Source organism: Camelus ferus, chromosome 25, assembly GCF_009834535.1.
Source record: "Camelus ferus isolate YT-003-E chromosome 25, BCGSAC_Cfer_1.0, whole genome shotgun sequence".
NCBI lineage: Eukaryota > Metazoa > Chordata > Mammalia > Artiodactyla > Camelidae > Camelus > Camelus ferus.
In genome coordinates, this window is record NC_045720.1 from 900467 (window position 1) to 921845 (window position 21379).

The window sequence follows — 21379 nt, forward strand, 5'->3', positions numbered from 1 at the left end:
CTGGCGTCTGGGAGCTCAGGCCTTGAGCGGACTTCAGTTCCCACCGTGCCTTGCGCCGGGGCGGGAGCCGAGTTTCCCGACAGGCCATGCGCGGGACTGCTACGGGTCCTCGGAGGAACCGGCGCCGCGGGGCCTTGTGGGGTTTGCAGTTCCCGGCGGCGATGGGCGGCGAGGGCGGGCCTCGGCTTCCCGGCGGGCTGCGCGGCGGCCGGCGGTTGTCGGCGGGGCAGTCCGGCGGGCAGCGGCGGCGGTTCCGGCTGCGGCACAGCGGCAGACCGAGTGGACGGGCCGGGCCAAGTGGGCCGGGCGGGATGCGGAGCCGCCGCCGCCTGCTGAGAGTCTGAGCATCGGCCGGGCCGCGCCCCCCGCCCAAGCCGCCGCGGTCCGAGCGTTCCGAGCGTTCCGAGCGCGGGCCGGGCCCAGCGCCGCCGCCACCTCGGCTGCCCCCCGCTCCTCCCCCGCCCCGGGCCGGCCCAGCGCTCATGCGGGCCGAGCCCCGCCCCCCGCCCGCCGCCGGAGCCCGCGCCCGCCCGCACACGTCCGCACCATGCTCAAGTGCATCCCGCTGTGGCGCTGCAACCGGCACGTGGAGTCGGTGGACAAGCGGCACTGCTCGCTGCAGGCCGTGCCCGAGGAGATCTATCGCTACAGCCGCAGCCTGGAGGAGCTACTCCTCGACGCCAACCAGCTGCGCGAGCTGCCCAAGGTGAGCGGCCTTCGGACCTGTCCCCCGTCCAGCCCTCGCCCGCGGTCGGCAGGGTTGGCCCCGCCGCGACACTCGCTTGTCGGAACCCTCAGCAGGCGCTGCCCCGGGCGGGACACCGCAGCCTCCAGCCGGCCCTGCTGGTTCTTACTGGCTAGAGCCCCACCCCTGCAGGCCCCGCCCTCCTCACCCATCGCTGGCGCTGGCACCAGGTGGCTAGGGTCATCAGGTGCCCCCCGGGGGTCGGGGATGGTCACAGCCTAGAGAAGGAGTTGCAGATTGAAAACCGTAGGGGCAGGCAGATGGTAATCGCGTGGAAGGGGAACTTGGCGTGGCTGGTGGATGCGAACTTGCTGGATCGCTCTAGAGGTGGGGAACCCAGCCTTCTGTCTGGTCTGTCTTCCTCCTCCTCCTGGTGCTGGGTTGGGAGCAGGGGAAGCCCTCCTAAGGTTCTTGTCCCTGACAAGTTTGTGTCCTGTTCATCTCTCGTGTGTTGTTTCTTCCCGAGCAGCTTGTTTTTCTTCTTCTAAGGACACTTGGGAGAGGAGGTTAAAGGAAGCAGATCACAAAAGGATTTCCTTCTTGGAGATGGGGTGCTAAGTGGCCCAGTGCCTGGGGGCTGCATACCACAAAGGGCGTGGCTCCACTCTGGGCTTGGACCAGGGCTGCTCGTGGTCATTTCCAGTTCCCACAGATTGCCTGTAGCCCCTGCACACACTCAGCACCACGAGTACCTGTGGCTCTCTGTTGTTTTCATTGTACATTTTTTTTGGTACTTGCCAAGTTCTTGTCACAGGCTCAGGCTGGGCTGGTTTCTGGGGTGCAGTAGCAAAAACCAGCACAGGTCCTGGAGGGCTCACCTGCTGGGTGGGTGGAAAGCAAGAAACAGGGTCTCGTCGGGTCAGAAAAAGGAGGTGATTTGTCAGCTAAGACCTGAATACTTTAGGTCAGTTACATGGCAGCATTGTGGTAGGGAACATGTCTGAGATAACGTAAACGGACCAGGTGACAGAAGTCAGGGAGTCGGAAACCAAAGGGTGTGCCCGCAAGTTTTTGTTTCTTTGCTTTTCTTACTGCAGACCGGGGTGGTGGGACAGAACCAGGGTTCCTGTGTGGCCTAGAGCAGGCAGAGGACCAGGGAGGCCCTGCTGCCTGCTCTTCACCCCTGACCTCGCCCCCCCCCCCCCAACAGCCCTTCTTTCGGTTGCTAAACCTGAGGAAGCTGGGTCTGAGTGACAACGAGATCCAGCGCCTGCCCCCAGAGGTGGCCAACTTCATGCAGCTGGTGGAGCTGGATGTGTCCCGGAATGGTGTGGAGCCTGGGGCGGGTCTGGGGGCGAGTCCGAGGGCAGCAGGAAGGGCTTAGTTCCTGGAGGCTGTGGGTTCTCTCCATGGTGACCCCTCTTCCGTCGCAGACATCCCTGAGATCCCTGAGAGCATTAAGTTCTGCAAAGCCCTGGAGATTGCAGACTTCAGTGGGAACCCCTTGTCCAGGTAGGTGTGGCCACAGCAGGGGTGGAGGTGGGGTGAGGGGTCCTCAGCCCCGGCCTGGGCATCTGAGGTTCCCCTTCCTCTGGCGTAGGCTCCCTGAAGGCTTCACTCAGCTCCGAAGCCTGGCTCATCTGGCCCTGAACGATGTATCCCTGCAGGCGCTGCCTGGAGACGTGGGCAAGTAAGTGCCCCCTTGGGTGGGGAGCAGAGCACCACCTGCACCTCTCCCCTCACGCCCCGCCTTGACCTCTTTCAGCCTTGCCAACCTGGTGACCCTGGAGCTCCGGGAGAACTTGCTCAAGTCCTTGCCTGCGTGAGTGAGCTCAGCCCCTCTCACAGCCAGCTTGGGCTGTGGCCCCAAGGACCATGCTGTGCAGCCATGACAGAACCGGCTCTGTTCCTTCTGCAGGTCCCTGTCTTTCCTGGTCAAGCTGGAACAGCTGGATCTGGGAGGCAACGATCTGGAAGTGCTGGTGTGGAGAGGGTGGGGCCATCGTGGTTGGGGAAGGGCCAGGCAGGGCAGGTGAGCCTTGGCCGTCACTTTGTCCTTATCTGTTCTTGCAGCCTGACACTTTGGGGGCCCTGCCCAACCTGCGTGAGCTGTGGCTGGACCGGAACCAGCTGTCGGCACTGCCTCCGGTGAGTGAGGGTGTGGCTCCCCCCGCCTCACACCTATTGGTTCCCTGACCCTCTGCGCCCACCCTCAGGAGCTCGGGAACCTGCGGCGCCTGGTGTGCCTGGATGTGTCGGAGAACCGGCTGGAGGCACTGCCTGCAGAGCTCGGCGGGCTGGTGCTGCTCACTGACCTGCTGCTTTCACAGAACTTGCTGCAGCGGCTTCCTGACGGCATCGGTTAGTGCTGGTCTGGGTGCTGGGAGGGGAGTGGCTGGTGGTAAAACTGGGCCTGGAAGAGGTTCCTGGGGCAGGACCCTTATTCTGCCAGGCTGTGGGGGAAATCCCTGAGGATGGGAAAGCCAATCTGAGGCCGGGGTGGGGTGACCAGTGCTGTGTCTGAGGAGCCGAGGCAGCTTGTGGTGGTGATTGGGGATGGTGAGCTCGCGAGGGCACGAAGGTGGGGCGCAGAAGGGCCCGGCGGCTGGGGATTGACAATGATGTCAGCAGCTAGGGCATGTGGTCAGGTTTGCAACAGGATGGCTGGGAGGGGTGAGCATGGGTCTGTACATCTCAGGGGCTGGAGGCAGGTGAGGGGCAGGCTGTTTCCACTGTCTGGGTGGCAGGGCTTCACCCCATGAGTCCTGTTGCCGTATCTTCTCAACACCAGGTCAGCTGAAGCAGCTGTCCATCCTGAAGGTGGACCAGAACCGTCTGTGCGAGGTGACCGAGGCCATCGGGGACTGTGAGAACCTGTCTGAGCTGATCCTCACGGAGAACCTGCTGACGGTGGGCTTGGTTTCACAGTTAGCGCAGGAGACGAGAGAGGATGGGGGGCACCCACAGCACCTAGAGCAAGGGTGGGGGTGCTGCTGTTCGGTGGGAGCTAGGTATCTGCTGGGATGCATCCCCCTTCTTACGCTCCTGGCAGGCTTCAGCCGCTCTCTCACCCTCCCTGCTCTCGGCCAGGCTCTGCCCCACTCCTTGGGGAAGCTGACCAAGCTGACCAACCTCAACGTGGACCGGAACCGCCTGGAGGTGCTGCCCCCTGAGATTGGAGGCTGTGTGGCACTCAGTGTCCTCTCCCTGAGGGACAACCGGCTGGCTGTCCTGCCGCCCGAGCTCGCCCGCACGGCCGAGCTGCACGTGCTGGACGTGGCCGGGAACCGGTGAGCACTCGCCCGCCCTGCCGCGGTCTGCGGAGCTGACGGCGCCTGTGCGGCCCCTCGGCTGACCGCGCCACTGGCCTGCAGGCTGCAGAGTCTGCCGTTCGCGCTCACGCACCTCAACCTGAAGGCCCTGTGGCTGGCTGAGAATCAGGCGCAGCCCATGCTCCGCTTCCAGACTGAGGATGATGCCCAGACGGGCGAGAAGGTGCTCACCTGCTATCTGCTGCCCCAGCAGCCCCCGCCCAGCCTTGGTAGGTCCAGGTGGGGGCCACCCAGGGTGGGCACAGCCTCGGGCGACTCTGGGGCTCCCTCTGACACGTGCCTCCGCAGAGGACCCGGGGCAGCGGAGCAGCCCTTCAGAGAGCTGGAGTGATGCCCCGCTCAGCCGCGTCAGTGTCATCCAGTTCCTGGAAGCTCCTGCAGGCGACGAGGATGCCGAGGAAGCCGCCACAGAGAAACGGGTATGGGTGGGTGCGGTGCCTGGACTGGCTGCCTTCTTCCCACCCCAGTGGACCCTTGCCCTGCCCCGCCCCTCACCCCTGTGCCCGCTGCAGGGGCTGCAGCGTCGGGCTACGCCTCACCCCAGTGAGCTCAAGGTGATGAAGAGGGGTGTGGAGCGTCGGAACGAAGCCGCCTCCTGCAGTCCTGACCCCGGGCCGCCCTCGCCCTCACCCCCGCCCTCAGAGGAGGTGCCTATGGGGACCCAAGGGCCATCAGAGGGACTCCCGCCTTGCAGGCTTTCCCCACTAGGGATCCCTGGGCTGGGGGCAGGGTTCAGATGCCCAGTGTGGGCATAGGGGTTGGGGGGCTCAGGGCCGACTGCCCCATGTCCTCCTGCAGAGCAGGCCACCTCTGAGGGGTGCTGGGCAGACACGGGGGTCCTGTGATGTGGACGTGTGGGTCAGCTGTGCCCTCAGCGGCAGGGGGGCTGGAGATCTGGGCTGTGGGCTGGCCTCTTCCTCTGGTGCCCACGCCATCGGCCTCTGTGAAGGGGGTTGGGGCCAGAGACAGGCAGGTCCATGTCTGCTTGTTCTGAAGCTCTGGCAGCAGGGCCCACAGAAGCTTCAGGGCCTCTGGGGTGCAGCAGGGCACCTGGGGCCTGGGGGACAAGTGGCAGGGCTCGTGTCTACGGTGCGTGGCCTTTCTCATGTCGGCGTCATCTTGAGAACCCAGTCAGTCCCTGTTCTTGGGATTTTTTTCAGAGAGATCCTCGAGGGGCCACACTGCCCCACAGGACGGTGGCTGTGTGTGCCCATAGCTGCTTGCTGGAGCATGGCTTCCCTTGGGGTGGGTCAGAGCGTGTCCCTGAGGGCTGAGCACAGATCCAGCTCCCTGTAGGGTGGCGGCAGCTGGGAGGGGTGAGCAGATGAAGTGCTATGGTCAGGCAGCAGGATGCCCAGGGATGAGCAGCCTGTCGTGTGAGGCCCCCTGGTGTGTGGTCTGACCCACCACCCGACCCCGCCACAGGAGAAGAGGCTGAGCGCCGAGTCTGGCCTGAGTGTGGAGTCGCACCTGTCTGCCAGCACAGCCTCCCAGGGTGAGCCTGAGGGCCTTCTGGCCGAGGTGGAGGGGCTGAGCCAGCAGGAGTCTCTGCCAGCCGCCCAGGAGGAGGTCACAGAGGAGACCTACGAGGAGGTGAGGCTGGCCTTGGGGTCTGCTCACCCAAGGGTGGGGCCTGCCGTCCCTGCTCCTCCCCTGCCTGATCAGGTGTGTGGTCAGGACCAGTCGAGGTGCAGATGGGCTGCACAGGTGGGTGCAGAGCCCTGCCGCCCCAGCAGGGGTGAGGAAATCCACCCCTTAGCCAGCCTTGTGGGCCGTGCCCTCCAACATCCATCACCACCACACGTCCCCCTTGGAATTATTTCCAGAGCCCCCAGGGACCTTTTTCCTGGCCCAGATGGGGTCCCCGGCATTGCACTGCTGAGGACACAGCCCGTGGAGCAGGAAGAACCTTCTGGCTCCTCGACCTCCCTCTTCTCTGAGCTGACCCGCTCTGTGCCCCTTGTTGATCCGGCCCTGTTCCTGATCTTCAAGCAGCAGGGAGCCTCAGCCCTTGTGTGCCACCCCCCGCTCACTGCTCACTGGGACCTCCCTGGGCCCCGGGGTGGGGTGCGCTTGGCAGTCGCCTCACCCTCAGCCTCTCGCAGCCCACAGTGCGCTTTGCAGAAGACACGCTGCTGCTGCCCCCGGAGGATGGTGAGAGTGAGGAGGGGCAGCTGGAGGCCCCCTGGCCCCTGCCGGGCGGGAGACAGCGGCTCATCCGGAAGGACACGCCCCACTACAAGAAGCACTTCAAGGTCTCGAAGCTGCCCCAGCCTGAGGCAGTTGCGGCCCTGCTGCAGGGGACACGGCCCGGCTGTGAGGGCCCGGGAGTGCCTGGGGGCTGGCACAACGGGCCACACACGCCCTGGGCCCCTCGCGCAGAGGAGGAGGATGACGACGAGGAAGATGAAGCTGCGGAGGAAGAGGCAGCGACAGCAGCCGAGGAGGAGGAAGAGGAGAAGGAGGAGGAGGCCGTGGCCTCTGCACCCTCTGTCAAGGTGGGTCTAATCCCACGTGCCTGCCTGAGCCAGTCTGCCCAGGCCCCTTGGTCCACGCTGGCATGGATCTCAGGCAACACTTTAGGCCAGTGTCCTAACATCAGCTGGCGAGGAAGGTGCCTGTCCCCAGTTCTCCACCCTCCTCCCTCCCTGGGCTGGGGCTCCCTGCTGGCCCTGTAGCCCTGTCCTGGGGGTCTGGCAGCCACTGCCTCTGTCCAGGCTCTTCCGCCTTCTCTGGCTCTCTTCAGGGCTGCCTTCAGGCCAACTGGGGGGCCCTTGCCCATGACCTTTCCCTGGTCCTCTGGTGGCTTTCGTGGGCCCCCCGGGGTCTTGCCTGCTCTCTGGGACGCCCCGCCCCCACAGCACCCGTGTCTCCGACACATCAACAGTTCCGCCCTGAGCATGGACAGCGCGATGCCAGGTCCGCTGAGGGGACCTGCACGTCCAAAACCAGGACAACCTAGCCCGGGCTCAGCCCACCGTGGGGCCCACCTGTGACCGGCCAAGCCTGCCCTGTTTGGCAGGTCGGCTGCGGCAGCCAGGCCTACAGACTGGAGGGGAGCCTGTGCCTGGGAGTAGCGCTGGGCACAGGCAGGGAAGGCCCAGCGCTCAGGCTGTGGGAGCTTGGTGTGGTCCTTTCTCTTTCTCCTGCTCGTGGCAGGGCTGGGTGAGGCGGTGGCGGGGCCGGGCGGCGGCTCACCTGCATGCCCTTGCTGGTCCCGTCCTAACAGGGGGTGTCGTTTGACCAGGCCAATAACCTGCTGATAGAGCCCGCTCGCATTGAGGAGGAAGAGGTCTGTACTCGCTTGCTGCTCTGTGCTCTGAACCTCAGCTGCTGCTGGCCTGGCTTCCCCGCACTCCTGTGCACACCTCCCGCAAGAGCTTCTGCTCACCACCGTAGAGCTGGGGGCCTGGGGCACCCGCTGGCCCTCCAGCACAGATGGGTGGGGTCAGAATCCTGGCCTCCAGGCAGGGGCAGCCAACCTCAGCAGGGGTACTGGTCATTTCCCACCTGCCCACCTTGTGATGCCCCGGGATTGAAAGGCAGCCCGTCTGCGAGGCAGGGGCCTGAGCCTCATGCCCCACAGGCAGGCACTCCTTCCGGGCTGTACTCCCTTGCGCCCCAACAACGCCCACCCCATCCAGGTCATTTGGTGCCCGAGCCACCCTGGAGACAGGCAGTCCCTGGCGAGGACTGGGCCCTCCCTGTCTCCCACTGAGTCCGCAGGCAGCCCTTGCCCCTCTTGGCCCTCCCTGGACACTGCCTGTCTGTTCTGTTTCCAGCTGACCCTCACCATTGTGCGGCAGACAGGGGGCTTGGGTATCAGCATCGCAGGCGGCAGGGGCTCCACCCCCTACAAGGGAGACGACGAGGTGAGGCCTGCCCGCCCACCCGTCCTGGCCGTGCCACTTCCCACGAGGCTCTTCGTGGCTCTGAGGGCCGTTGGGTGGCACCTTTGAACTTCATGGCTCACTGTTCCTTGGGGACTCCACTCTCCTGCCCCCACGCCTGAGTGCCGGGGCTGGCCCTCCTCAGGGCACTGGCTGCCACCCTGGGGCTGACCTCTGCGGGGTCAGGGCTGGAGGACAAGCTGCGCCCGCTGTCTCCCTCAGTCTCCTCTCCTTTCCTGGTTGCCTCTGTGCTGGGTTTGGGGTCAGAAGGCTTTTCTGGAGGTTGACCTGTACCTTCTAGCTTCCTGACACCTGGGGCCCCCAGCAGCCCGAGCACAACCTCTCTGAGCACCCAGGGCCCGCTGCTACTCTGCCCACACACTTGGGCGTCTTCACGGCCCCGGCTGGGGCTCTTCTGGTCCTCACAGCTGCCAAGGGCCCCCCAGAAGGGTGGGGTGGAGGCCCCTCCGCCATCACTGCCATCACTGTGGGCCTCATCTCTGGTTTGTCATCTAGGGTATATTCATCTCTCGGGTGTCTGAGGAGGGCCCTGCGGCGCGGGCTGGGGTCCGAGTAGGCGACAAGCTCCTCGAGGTGAGTCAGCACGCCCAGCCTCCTCCGTCTGAGGGAAGCACTGGGCCCTCGGGCACTCACAGTCCTGGCTGTCGGGTGCTCGACTGCCTCCCCTGCAGAAAGTGGGGGCCCAGCCCCTCCTTTCCAACCCCCGAGCCCTGGACCCCAGGCGAGGCATGGAGCCAGAGGTGCAGGATGCCAGAATGCCAGCCCCTGAGGGAGAGACCCCATCTGGGCACAGGCCTGGGAGGGTGGGCGCTGGCCTTGCCGGCAGCAGAGGTCTCCAGGAGGGAGGCGCTCCTGAGGGCCAGACTGTGAGGTGGTCAGACCTGTGACGGTTTGGTGGGAGTTCCTGCCCTGGAGCCCCTGCCTGGGCACCTGATCGCCCAGCGCCAGCAAGTGTGTCAGGGAACTCGTGGGAGGCCACCTGCCTGTGTGCACAGCCATCATCCCAGGACAGGGTCTAGAGGCCACGCGCCCTTCCCACAGGACTGGGAGGGGGTGGTGGATGGGGCTGCAGGGCCAGGCAGGGCTGACGCTCCGTCCTAACTGCTGTGGAGGACCCGCTGCACCCCAGCAGCTGGAGGGTCTTGCTGAGTGGGTCGGGGTGGAGGCGTGGGGTCAGAAACTCAGAAACTTCCAGCGTCCTCGGTTGTTGGGCTGCTCAGATAAGGGACTGCTCAAGTGAGGGGCAGGTGGCAGGGTCTCTAGGACAGGGGACACAGGTGTGGATGTTGACCTGTTCTCGCCAACTGTGGCCCGTCCCCTGCTCTGCCTGCACACCTGTGCAGGGGCCTGCCTGCCCTGATGAGTACCGTGTTGCCAGGTGAATGGCGTGGCCTTGCAGGACGCTGAGCACCAGCAGGCCGTGGAGGCTCTGCGTGGGGCAGGTACCACTGTGCACATGCGGCTGTGGCGGGAGCGCATGGTGGAGCCTGAGAACGCGGTTACCATCACGCCTCTGCGGCCTGAGGATGACTACAGCCCCCGGGAGCGGTGGGGAGGCGGCCTGCGCCTGCCCCTGCCCCAGCCCCAGCCCCCCAGGCCCCTCCGCCAGCGCCACGTGGCCTGCCTGGTGCGCAGCGAGAAGGGCTTGGGCTTCAGCATCGCTGGAGGGAAAGGCTCCACACCCTACCGTGCCGGCGACGGGGTGAGGTGATGGGCAGGGCGGATGTGGGGGTGCAGGGCCAGGACCAGCCTGCAGGATGCCCTCTTCTCCCTTCTCCCCTGCAGGGCATCTTCATCTCACGAATTGCTGAGGGGGGCGCCGCCCACCGAGCGGGCACCCTGCAAGTTGGCGACCGCGTCCTTTCTGTGAGTGGGGCCAGTGGGGCAGTGGGGCCCACCCAGCGCCTGTCCACCCGACTTGCCCCATGGGCCTCCTGACTGGCAGCACTCTTGCAGATCAACGGGGTGGACGTGACGGAGGCCAGGCACGACCACGCCGTCTCCCTGCTGACTGCCGCCTCCCCCACCATCGCTCTGCTGCTGGAACGGGAGGCCGGGGGGCCCCTCCCTCCCAGCCCCCCGCCACATTCCCCCCTGCCCCCCACTGCCGCTGCCACTCCTGGGGTCGCTGCCACCCCTGGGGAGCCTGGGCCTCTGAGGCTGGCCCCTACTCTGTTGGCTGCTGCCCTGGAGGGGCCGTACCCAGTGGAGGTAAGACCCCAGCCCCTTTCCCTTGTGCGCACAGCTCCAGGTGCAGGCGCTAGCCCCAAGGGGTGGGAAGGCGAGTACCCGTGTCCTCTCCTCTCAGGCTCTGGGGCACCAGGGCCTTGTTCCATAGCAGGCCTCCTCCCCTGTGGTCTCCTGTGTACCCCAAAATGGGCTCCCTGCAGTGGCCAGGATGGTGTCCCCACCACTGAGGGCTCAGCTGCGGCGCACTGGTCCCACACCCCCTCTGGGTTTGAAGTGAGCCTTTGCCGCTCTGGCAGGCCTGTTCCAGCTGCCCCTCATGCCCCTCCATGTCCCCAGGAGGTCTGTCTCCCGAGAGCCGGGGGCCCCCTGGGGCTCAGCATCGTCGGGGGCTCTGACCACTCCAGCCACCCATTTGGCGTCCAGGAGCCTGGTGTGTTCATCTCCAAGGTAGAGCGGGCCCCACGGACATCTCTGCACAGAGGGCCTGGCCCCAGCACAGGGGAGGGCAAGGCCCCCAGCCCACTGGACTCTGTCCCTTCTCCCGCAACAGGTGCTCCCGCGGGGCCTGGCTGCACGCAGTGGCCTGCGGGTCGGGGACCGCATCCTGGCAGTGAACGGGCAGGATGTGCGGGAGGCCACACACCAGGAAGCTGTCAGTGCCCTGCTCCGGCCCTGTCTGGAGCTGGTCCTGCTTGTGCGGAGGGACCCGCCCCCCCCGGGCATGCGGGAGCTCTGTATCCAGAAGGCCCCTGGGGAGAAACTGGGCATCAGCATCCGTGGGGGCGCCAAGGGCCACGCAGGGAACCCCTGTGACCCTACAGACGAGGGCATCTTCATCTCCAAGGTGGGCGTCCCGCCACAGCCAGCCCCACCCCGCTGGGACTCTCAGGGGGAGGGGGGCCCAGGGGCCTGGGCTGGTCCTCAGGTGGGAGGCCTGTGTCTCCGGCAGGTGAGCCCCGCGGGAGCGGCCGGGCGTGACGGCCGCCTGCGGGTGGGGCTGCGGCTGCTGGAGGTGAACCAGCAGAGCCTGCTGGGCCTGACTCACGGCGAGGCCGTGCAGCTGCTGCGCAGCGTGGGCGACAGCCTGACCGTGCTCGTCTGTGACGGCTTTGACACCAGCACCGCCGCCCCTCCCGAGGTCAGTGCCCCCCCCCCCCGGCCGGAGCTCTGCTGCAGGGACTGGACCCTGCACCCCGCATGGCCTGGCAGGGTCTCGGTGAACTGGCACGAGGCCGGTACAGCCAAGCCTTTCTGCCTCTGAGCCTGGGAAGCTCTCAGCTGCTGTGAGCTAGCCGCGGCTCGGAGCTGTGGGTGTGGACGGAGGCTCTGGCCCAGGTGGGACAAAGCTGGGGCACAGACGCTGTGGTTAGTCTAGAAGGAAAAGGCTGAGCCAGCTCTCTCCGGGGAGTGGCGTCTGTACAGCGAGGCCGCCAGGCCCAGCAGGGTGGCTCAGAGCCAGGCACACAGCCAGGCCGGGGCCCTCAGACTGGCTAAAGAGATGCAGGGGCCCCACCCAGCTTGCTCGGTCTCTGTCCTGTTCTCTCTGGCGGCCCCTCAGCAGGGGGCTCGCAGCCAGGGCAGGACCGCCTATCCCAAAGCAGAAGCCGGGGTGGGCGTGTGGGGGACCGTGGCCATCCGCCCTCCCAGCCCCCTGGGCAGAGTGCTGGCTGCCTGGGCTGTGGAGGCCTGGTGCCCGGCCAGGTCTGTGTCCTGGGCAAACCAGGCCTCCGCCCCAGCATCGCCCCTGCCCAGAGGGTGGCGCTGTCCCGCTCTCTTCCGGCTTCTGCGCTGCTGTTCTGGGAGCCCTCTGCCTGCGGCCTGCCTGGGCCTCCGAGGGTTCATCGCATTCAGTGGCCGCCAGCGCTGTCCTGAGGGGGTCCTTGCTGGACAACCACCTCTGCTTGGCCTGCAGTAGATCTTTGGATGGTGACTTACTGCCTGCCTGTCCCTGTACCGCCAGGGCAGGGCCACCCTGGCTGTGTGTGTCACCTCCCGGACGGGGAGGGGCCTGTACTCATGCCCTTTGCTCCAGGGCTAGAAGCTGGGCTGGAGGCCTCACTCCTGGGCCCCAGGCTGCCCCGAGCTGCCTCTCGTGCCCGCACCCCCCTCCGCACAGGGAGCCCTGTGGCTTCCGGGAGGAATCGCTCGTAGGTCCCCAGGGAAAGTTTTGCCTTCTGCTTACTTATTCACAATGTATATTTAAGTGTTTTACTTGGTAAGTTTACTTACTTTAAAGCCATTTATTTACAGAGAGAAAGTGAGCACAACTTCACTGTGAAGGTCTCAGGCGGCCCCGAGGCGGGGGCCGGCTTCCCCGAGTTCACCGGCCCTTCCGCAGGGCGCTGCTCGACCTGCTGTGTCTGTGCTGGGCCCCCGGCTCAGGAGCCCGTCTTTGTGCCGCTGGGCGGGGCTGGGGAGGCGCCAACTTCTGTCCTCGGAGGGCCCGGCAGGCAGCGCCGTCTTCTCCCCGTCCTCTTCCTTTTGGGAGTTTGTCCTTCACCGTGTGACTTGCAGTTCCTCCTCTGCGTTGTGAGGGTCAGTCTTTTTGTAGTTTTTGCCACTTTCACTTTGTAAGAGTGGTCTCTCTGGGGTCACAGAAATCTCGGTTCCTGTGAATCAGGTCCTCTCAGCTGTTCTGTTGCGACTTCCGGATCTGGCTTTTGTGCGGGAACCTTCCCGGCTGCGAGGCTGGCGGAGCACCGTCCCGGGTCTTCTTCTGGTACTTGTGTGTGTTTTCAAAAGTCATGTAGCTCTGTAATCCACCTGGAGTTGCTTTTCAGGCAAGTGGAGTTTGGGTCCCAGTGGTATGCACTAGGTCATCTGTCATCCTCCCACTGGTTTGGGAAAAATGTGACTTCCTTGTGGGTCAGATCCAAATTCCTGTGTCCCAGGATGTGGCCCCAGGGAGCTGGGCTCGATCTTGGGCTGACGCTACTGTCTTCAGTATTGCCGCTTTAGAGTGTTTTAACACCCACCCTGTGAAGTCACCCACATTTTTTTTCCTTTTGAAAAGTGTTAGTCTATTTTCATGTGTTTTTTCTTCCAAATGGACCTGCTAAATTCCCTCACGAAAGTCGGTTGGGGCTCAGGAATCAGCTTTGGCTTCAGGGTTCTGTGACTGTGCGGCTTCCCACTAGGCACACTCCTGGCTGGCTCGTCTTTTCTTACTGGGTCTGGTCAGGGAGGCTGTTTGACCTCCTCATGGAGGCTCCTCAGCCTGAGTGGTGGCTGCTTTCCCCTCCGGTCCTGCCAGGGCGCTCTGCCATGGGGGCTGGTGGCCCGTGACTTTGCCGATTTAAAGGATGTAGTTTATGTAACAGTTTTTTAACTTGGGGGGCTGTTTCCGTTTATAAGTTGTAAGAATTGTTCTCTGAGAGGGGTGTTGAGTTTTCTGAAGTCCTTGTATTGGTGGTTTTCTACAGCCCTGTGTCAAGTCGGGTTGAGGTTCAGCCCACAGGCTTCCTCTGGCTGCCCTGGTGCTTGAAAGAAAAGGGGGCAACATTTACACCTCAGGACACGTCCCCTTACCCGGGACACATCCACCTAGCACCTCTGGGCCGCATTCCTCAACCCTTCAGGGCAGGGCAGGTGCTCACGATTCGGCCCCCACTCCATTTTTCCTAACCTCAGCCCACCTGACTCAGGAATCCGGGTTTGCAACTGTCTCCCCTAACTTTCTGCTTCTGCAAACCAGTCTTCGTGTCAGCTTGCGCCCTGGCACCTCGCTGCCGGTGCTCTGCCCTCACTCTTCAGCTGGCGCATTGAGGGCTCCCGCACGGTCGGTGGTGCAGACCTGGCGGCAGGGCACCTGCGGCCACCGCCTCTGGGCAGTGTCTGCTTCACGGGGGTCGTGGTGGAGGAAACGGTGCCGCCCCACCCGCCTTCCCGTCAGGCCCCAGCACCCGCAGGCCGCTGCGCTTCCCCGGAGCCGCCTCACTCTGCTTCCGTCGCGTCTGGTGCCAGGCCTGCAGGGTCTGGAGTCTCTCCTCTGCCTTCTCTGTGGCCATCTTGCCGCACAACACGTTATCTGTTGTCCCTTCCTCCTGATCACACTGGGGTTTGTACACGTCAATGGTCTTCTCTAAGAGCCAGCTTTTGGGTTTTGATCAGGACTGCCTTTCTTTTCCAGCATTTCCTTGATTTCTGCTCGAAGGAAAAATGCTTCTGTGATTACTTCTGTATCTTTTGCTTTGAGTTATTCTACAGACTTTTCTGTGAGAAAAAAAATTTTCTTTGTCAGCCGTTTTCTTTTATCTGAAATAAGATTTTGTACTGGAAACGCGTGATAAATACTTTGGTTCTTTCACTTGTCGGTTTTTAAATAACTCGCTGCTGCCTTAGAGACCCCGAAAGCGGCTGCCGGGCTGCTCGTGTTGCTGTGAACCCGCGCCGGCCTGCTCCCCGTGTGCCTCCTGTGCCCTCCAGCATGACGCTTGTCATTTGGGGGCGTCCGTGCTCTCTGGGGTGACCAGCCGTCCATGTCTTTCCTGCCCTGGCCCTGGGTGTGGGGCTTAGACCTGTCGCTGCCTCTGAGCCCTCTGCAGCAGGTGGCTCCTGGGAAGTGGATATTTTTAGGAGAAAAATTATGACTTTGTACTGTTATTTTTCAATTTGCATTTAACGTTATAGGGTTTTGATTTTTTTTGACTTTATATTTGTGTCTCTTTTCCTTCTATTGAAAGTTATTTTAGTAAATTAAGTAACATTACCATGGTTTCTTAATAATTCCAAAAAGCGACACCGGTATTAACTGAAATCAAGACCATTAGAAGCATCTTAACATTTCTTTGTGTCCTTAGGATTTGTCCAGTTAGGAGGTACAGGCAAAATTGTGTTTTTAAGTTGCTTGAAATGACCTTTTGTACTGTTCTGCTGCCAACCTGACGTAGTTAGGTTTACTTGTTTTCAGTTTTTAGAAATGACTTCAAAAATACCAGTTTCTTATTAGTGTAAACCTTTACGTGGCCCCAACACCAAAGCTGCAAACCAGCATTCCATCTCTGCGCCCTCACAGGCCGCCACCCGCTTCAGTTTTGGTTTATCCTGCCATTGTCTCTTCTTGAGAAATGTAAGCAAATGCATAAAATAATTGTAAACTTGGAGAATAGCGTCAAGAACAGCCTCCAGAAACTCCCCTCCAGAGCCCCGCATGCATCCCGCCTGCGGCGCCTTTGGAGCCAGAGCGCGGTCGGGCACGCGGCTGTCCAGCTGCCGTGGCTGCCTGACCGTGAACGTCTGACGAGCACAGCCTGTCGCTGCGGGATCTGTCTAGTGTTTCCTCAGGACATGTTTCAGTGGATGTATTTTTGGCAGGGTTGTCACAGGAGTGACACTGCCTCCAGGGGCCTCCCGCCAGGATGCACGGCTGGTGATGTGTCCCATCAGTGGCGATCGCCACGAGGGTGTCCAGGTGGTCCTGATGCAGCGTTCACAGTGCCTCGTGGGAGGTGCTCTGAGGGCAGACGAGCCGTCCGCATCAGGCTCCCCACGCCAGCGTCGGCCCCGCTGCTCTCGCCTCCGCGCCCGGTGCCGTCGGGCGCCCTCCCCACTGCTCCTTCCAGGCATGCCAGGTGGCTTCCTGCCCTGCACTTTCCCCTTCTTCCCTTACCGTAGATTTGCCAGCTTCCATTTTTTCATGGGTGACAGTTCGTGACTTGCTGTTGATCTTGGGGCTCAAGTTATCCCAGAGTTGGCTGATGAGAGGGGCTTCTGGCTGGCCCTGGGGCCTGTTAACACGATCCACCTTCCTCTGAGCCATTTACTTTTTGGCACAACAAGGTGTCAGGGTCGTCTCATACTTTCCAACAGCTTCTCCAAGGAGCACTAGTTCCTTTGGTGGAAAGTGATATTTAGAAGCCGAGGTCCGGACCCTGGGTGGCCTCAGCAGCTCTCAGGGGCTGGGGTCACGCGTGAGTGTGTGCACTTTCACGTCCGTGATCATCTCTGTATCTCAGGAAGAGCACGTGTTCACATTGTGCTTCTCACTTAAGTCAGCACCACAGGTCGGCCCTTCCATGCAAAATGGCCTTTCTTGACGTGGGAAACGAGGCATCGTTCTCCTTGCCACTTGGACTTAAAGCTCAGTCCGTCTCTGTGCCGCAGGCACTTTGCTGCCCACTGCCCCCCTTCCCCCACCTTGTCAGTCCTTTGCTCCCTGGGGTGACCGTCTGTGGTCGGCCTTCCCTGCCCCGTGGCCCAACGTCGCTGCCTCGGAATCCTGCCACGCGCCAGAACCTGCTGTGGTACACGCAGTGTGCAGACGTGGCCAGTGGCTGCCCTGAGTCACAGACAGGACGACGGCACAGTGTCGTGGGCAGCCAGCAGCACTGCTCACAGCCTGTCCCCCTGCAGGTGTCCCCGGGCATCATCGCCAATCCCTTTGCAGCGGGCATGGGCCGCCGGAACAGCCTGGAAAGCATCTCCTCCATCGACCGGGAGCTGAGCCCCGAGGGCCCCGGCAAGGTCAGAACCACCTGCGGCCAGCAGCCCCAGCACCTGGGAGCCTGAGGCCGCCAGGCCCTGACCACTGTCTGCTCTGCTCGCAGGAGAAGGAGCTGCCTGGACAGATGCCACCTTGGGGGCCAGAGGCTGGGGTGAGTGTCAGGGTCACTCCTACCCTGCCCGGTGGGCTTCTCCACACACGGGCCTGTGGCTCTGAGGTCTGGCTGTCCCCTCCCCACCCCACTGGGGCACGGCAGAGGTGGATGCAGCCCGAGGGGTCGTGGGCAGCCATGTCCCAGACCCCCACTGCCCACTCCACACCCCTCACAGCTGCCCGCCCCACACTCGGTGGCAGACACAGCCCTGTAGCCCTGTGTCTACTCTGCTCCCCAGGGTCGGAGCCCAGAGAGCCTAAAGCTGGACTGCCGCGCCGTGGCCGCCACACCCAGCACTAGCAGTGTGCAGAGGGTCAGTCCCTGAGTGTCACACCCCTGCCCCGGTCTTACAACCTTGCCTTCCCCTGCGACCCTGCAGACCAGAGCTTCCCGGTGGCTCTGCCAGGTCCTGCCCCCAGGGTGAGGGCTGAGGCCCTTGGAGGGTCCTCAGGTGGGGCGGGGTCTGGAGGAGCAGAGAGGCAGGGCGCCTTCCCTGGAGCGCCACCTCCCAGCCTGGGCTGTGTCTCATCCCCGTAATCTTCAGTCCAAGCCACGATGCAGGTGCTGCTGTCCATCCTTAGAGCCCGGGTCGAGAGGCACAGAGCAGGCAGGGCTGGTTTCTGGGAAGGCCTTGGGCCCCTCCCCTCTGTTGTCCTTAGACTCACCAGGCAGGCTGGGCAGCAGAGGGGGCTAAATGGGCCCAGAGGCTTGGGACAGGACTAGAGGAGGAGGCAGCTAGAGACCAGCAGAGCCATCAGGGGTCCTGGGGGGACTGGGCACAGCTACTGTGGGGAGGCTGCACTGGAGCCACTGTGAGGAGCCCCGTGGACCAGGGTTGGGGAGGCCCCTGGTGGGGGGACGCTAGACTGGAGACGGGAAGTTCTCATTCCTCTGGGACATGGAAATCACCCCTCCCAGAGGGTGTGCCCGCAGGACCATGAGTGCTTGAGGGGCCTCTGGGAGGCACAGAAGGGAGGCTGTGCTGAGTGCATGCCTCAGACGAGCAGGGAGGCCGTGAGGGGCCAGATGGGGCCTGGGGGTCAACGGAGCCTGCTCAGGGGCTTTGGTGCAGACCCTCCCTTCCTTGGTCACAAACCAGTCAGAGCAGGAAGTCCTCAGGAGGGGTGAGGGCCCAGTGTCCTGTGACCAAAAAGGGACATAGCTGTGGCTGGCAGGAGTCGGGGGGCCCCCTGGCTCATGTACTTCTGAGGGCCGCAGCTCCGCTGTGGAAAAGCCCGCCAGCCCGGCTGCTCCCTGGCATCTTGGCAGCAGTGTTCATGGGGGTCCTCAGCCCGGGGCCACCTCTGCCCCTGGGCCTTCCCTCCATGGTTCTCTTCTGCCTCATCTTGGTCTGTCTTCATCTCTCACCAGAAGCTCTAGCTACCCCCGTGGCAGCAGCCCACTGCCAGGGACACCACCAGGCTGCTCAGCCCGGGCTGGGGGTGGTGGGGGCAGATGCCCCCCTGAGTTGTGGGGGCGGGGAGAGCCATGGCTCCAGGCCATGGCCTTTCCGGGAGAAGCCCTTCATGCCATCATCCAGGCCTCTCTGGGGATGTCCCCCGGCGGAGAGGACAAGCACCTCGCTCCAGTCCTCCTGGGGCCCCAGCCTTGCCACACCCTCACCCCGACTCCTACCTGGCTCCTCCAGGTAACTTCTGGGGCAACTGGAGGGAAGATGACCGAGGCTCCCTGTTCCCCTGGCCACCAGCAAGTGAGTGCACCCTGGAAGGGTGGAGGACTGTGCAGGGGGCGCCCGTATGCAGCACCTGCTCTGGGGAGGTGCAGCACCTCCCCCCAGCCACCACTCATCACTCTGGAGGGCACAGCCCGTGGGCACCTTCCTGGCCAGAGCTGGCTGGTGATGTGGGTGGGGAGACCCCTGGGCTAATGGGGCTGGGTGGTCAGGGCTGCCTCACCCCGTCCACCCTCTTGTCCTTGAGTCCCTGGGGGCCAGCTTGCCCTGCCCCCACGCCCCAGCTGCCTGCGGAAGCTTCCTGATTCTGCTGCATGGGGAGGGCCAGGCCATGGGCACCCTGCCTTCGCCACACAGTGGGCATTGGCTGTGCCAGCTTGGAGCCCAGCTCCCAGCTTCTGCCCCTTCCTGGTAGACGGCAGATGGGTGCATGCTGGCCTCACACCCTTGGCACCCTCCCCAGCCGCCCACCTCGGCTCCATCTCTCTCTTCTTTCCTCACCATCCCCCACACCCCTGTACCTGAACCCCTGATTCCTCCCTCTGGCCCCTGCACCTGCCCTTTGCAGACAAAACCTGGGGTGATCCAGCCAGTGGCTCAGGCCTGGCCAAGGGGCTCCCCGGCCCCCAGGGGCAGAGGTGATCCCCAACCCGTGAGTGGCCTGACCCCCGAGGGGTGCTGGGGGGGGTGGAGGCAGTCAGCAAGGACAGCTGGTGGGTGGGTAGGCAGTGGCTGCAGCCTGGACAGCTGTCCCAGCACCGCTCATGTGTGCCCTGGCCCCCAGTCCCCCTCCCCGCCCTCCCCGGACGAGCTGCCCGCCAGCGTGAAGCAGGCCTACAGGACTTTCGCTGCCGTGCCCGGCCTGCACCCGCCCCAGGACGCCCCTGCCCAGGTACGCGGTGGGCAGCCCGCCTGGCCCCTGCTGCCTGTGCCCGTGGGTGTGCGAGACCCCAGGGACCAGGTCTCAGGGCCTGCTCCCCCCAGCTCCCCACGCCTGGGCCCTCGGCCTCCCCGGAGCAGCTGTCCTTCCGGGAGCGGCAGAAGTACTTTGAGCTGGAGGTGCGGGTGCCCCAGGTCGAGGGACCCCCTAAGCGTGTGTCACTGGTGGGTGCCGACGACCTGCGGAAAATGCAGGAGGAGGAAGGTGAGCGGCGCAGGGTGCAGAGGGGTCAGGGAGGGTGAGGGGACTGGCTCCAGGCCTGACCCACCCCTCCCCCCAGCTCGAAAGCTGCAGCAGAAAAGGGCGCAGATGCTGCGCGAGGTGGTGGCAGCGGCAGACGCAGGGCTTGCCCCGGACGGTGAGGCCCCCGACGACGAGGAGCCCGAGGAGGAGCCGTCCTGGGCTGGCCAGGGCCCTGCCGCAGGGTGAGGGGGGTGAGGGGCCGGCCCCAGCATCTTCCCCTCCAGCCGCTGGTGCTGGCACCCAGTCCACCCGGCCCTCCTGTCCTGTTGCCCGGCCCAGGCTCGGCCCCTCGTCCCCTCCGCTGCAGGGAGGCTGCGCCCCGGTGCGGACAGCCAAAGCCGAGCGGCGCCACCAGGAGCGGCTGCGCGTGCAGAGCCCCGAGCTGCCCGTCCCAGAGCGGGCCCTGTCCCCCGCCGAGCGCCGCGCCCTGGAGGCAGAGAAGCGTGCACTGTGGAGGGCAGCCAGGTGAGGCCCACCTGCACCCGCCTGACCCGAGCCACCTGCGCCCGTCCCTGGCCTGCCCAGCCCCAGCCCGCCCTTCTCCTCTGCAGGATGAAGTCCTTGGAGCAGGATGCCCTCCGCGCACAGATGGTCCTCAGCAAGTCCCAGGAGGGCCGCAGCAAGCGTGGGCCCCTGGAGCGCCTGGCCGAGGCCCCCTCGCCTGCACCCACCCCTTCACCCACCCCCTTGGAAGGTCCGTGTGTGTTTGGGGTAGGGGTGGGGGGCAGAGCTCAGCCTGCAGCGAGGACCTCTCCTGACACCCACTTCTTGTCCCTCCAGACCTCAGTCCCCAGACCGGCACCTCTCCAGGACGCTTGGTGAGAAGCCTGCAGCTGTCACCCTTCCCTGCACCCCTCCCCCAGCGGGGGGGCAGGGACCTAGACTGTCCACCCCTTCTCCTTCTTACACTCTCTGCCTCTCTCCTCACGCTGTCCTTGCAAGGCCTTGTCTGGGAGGAAGTTTGACTACAGGGCGTTTGCAGCCCTGCCTTCTTCCAGGCCTGTCTATGACATGCAGGTACTGGGCTCTCCTGGCCCTTCTGCAGGACATCCCCGGCCAGCTCCTGTCCCCTTTCCGCTGTGCCTGTCACCCAGCCTTGTCCCACCTACCTCCCCTCCTCCAGCCAGGGCTCAGCAGGGACCCACCCAGGTCCCGTGGGTGGTTTCAGGCAGGTTTGTGGTGGAGCCCTGACCAGCCCTTCTCCCCATCACAGTCCCCAGACTTTGCCGAGGAGCTGAGATCCTTGGAACCATCTCCGAGCCCTGGTGAGTTGGCAGGCCTCACCCGGGGGTGCTCCCAGAGTGCCTGGGCCCATCAGCTCACTCGCCCCTGCCCACCAGGTCTGCTGGAGGAGGATGGAGAGGTGGCCATGGTGCTTCTGGGCAGGCCCTCTCCAGGAGCCATTGGTCCTGAGGAGGTGACACTGTGCAGCAGCCGCCGCGCAATTCGACCAGGGCGCCGGGGCCTGGGTCCGGTGCCTTCCTAGAGGGTCGGGGTACCCCCGCCCCAACTAGGGGTGGGGGCCCTGCCAGCTCCGACAGGGCCCTTGCCCTGAGTCTTTTAACCTGGCTGTTAGCATTTTAAAGAGAGATCCCCTCAGGAGTTCTGGCCACTGACTAACTGCCCCTCCCCAGCCCGGATCTCTTGGCAAGACTGTAACTAGTGATGTTTGTACGACCAAAGACTCTATTTTGTGGTTTAAGGAGAATAAACTTGACTACATTTTACCTCTCCTCTGTCAGTCCAATCGCCGGCACACTGATGCCTACCCCTTCCCCTCCGAGTCTGG

General features: G+C 63.9%; 1 protein-coding gene across 12 annotated transcripts; it reads left to right on the forward strand.

Annotated features, from left to right (window-relative positions):
• Nucleotides 1-211: 211 nt before the first annotated feature.
• On the forward strand, nucleotides 212-21317 carry SCRIB (scribble planar cell polarity protein). 12 transcript variants are annotated; one of them, XM_032467569.1, is made up of 38 exons: nucleotides 214-706; nucleotides 1896-2013; nucleotides 2119-2197; nucleotides 2286-2375; nucleotides 2451-2507; nucleotides 2604-2667; nucleotides 2759-2833; nucleotides 2902-3046; nucleotides 3477-3595; nucleotides 3776-3975; nucleotides 4060-4226; nucleotides 4306-4436; nucleotides 4530-4664; nucleotides 5443-5610; nucleotides 6123-6515; nucleotides 7247-7309; nucleotides 7800-7889; nucleotides 8424-8501; nucleotides 9307-9630; nucleotides 9714-9794; nucleotides 9885-10139; nucleotides 10455-10565; nucleotides 10669-10962; nucleotides 11068-11256; nucleotides 16470-16580; nucleotides 16664-16711; nucleotides 16953-17027; nucleotides 18363-18425; nucleotides 18976-19059; nucleotides 19192-19299; nucleotides 19392-19551; nucleotides 19628-19772; nucleotides 19870-20055; nucleotides 20142-20284; nucleotides 20371-20408; nucleotides 20533-20607; nucleotides 20804-20855; nucleotides 20931-21317. In XM_032467569.1, exons 1-38 carry the CDS (start codon nucleotides 548-550, stop codon nucleotides 21074-21076), a joined length of 5019 nt encoding a protein of 1672 aa, XP_032323460.1. In that variant the 5' UTR covers nucleotides 214-547; the 3' UTR covers nucleotides 21077-21317. The 12 variants fall into 12 exon arrangements, with proteins under 12 accessions (XP_032323471.1, XP_032323472.1, XP_032323465.1 ...); XM_032467570.1 differs by having other exon boundaries at nucleotides 7265-7309; XM_032467576.1 differs by lacking the exon at nucleotides 214-706 and adding an exon at nucleotides 902-1072.
• Nucleotides 21318-21379: the final 62 nt, after the last annotated feature.

Bases quoted from the DNA above. Each gene is read 5' to 3' on its own strand.
- SCRIB (XM_032467569.1), top strand. From the start codon at position 548: ATGCTCAAGTGCATCCCGCTGTGGCGCTGCAACCGGCACGTGGAGTCG. The intron at 4,227-4,305 runs GTAGGTCCAGGT...GTGCCTCCGCAG, and splicing joins GCAGCCCCCGCCCAGCCTTG to AGGACCCGGGGCAGCGGAGC. The intron at 19,060-19,191 runs GTGAGTGGCCTG...CCTGGCCCCCAG, and splicing joins GCAGAGGTGATCCCCAACCC to TCCCCCTCCCCGCCCTCCCC.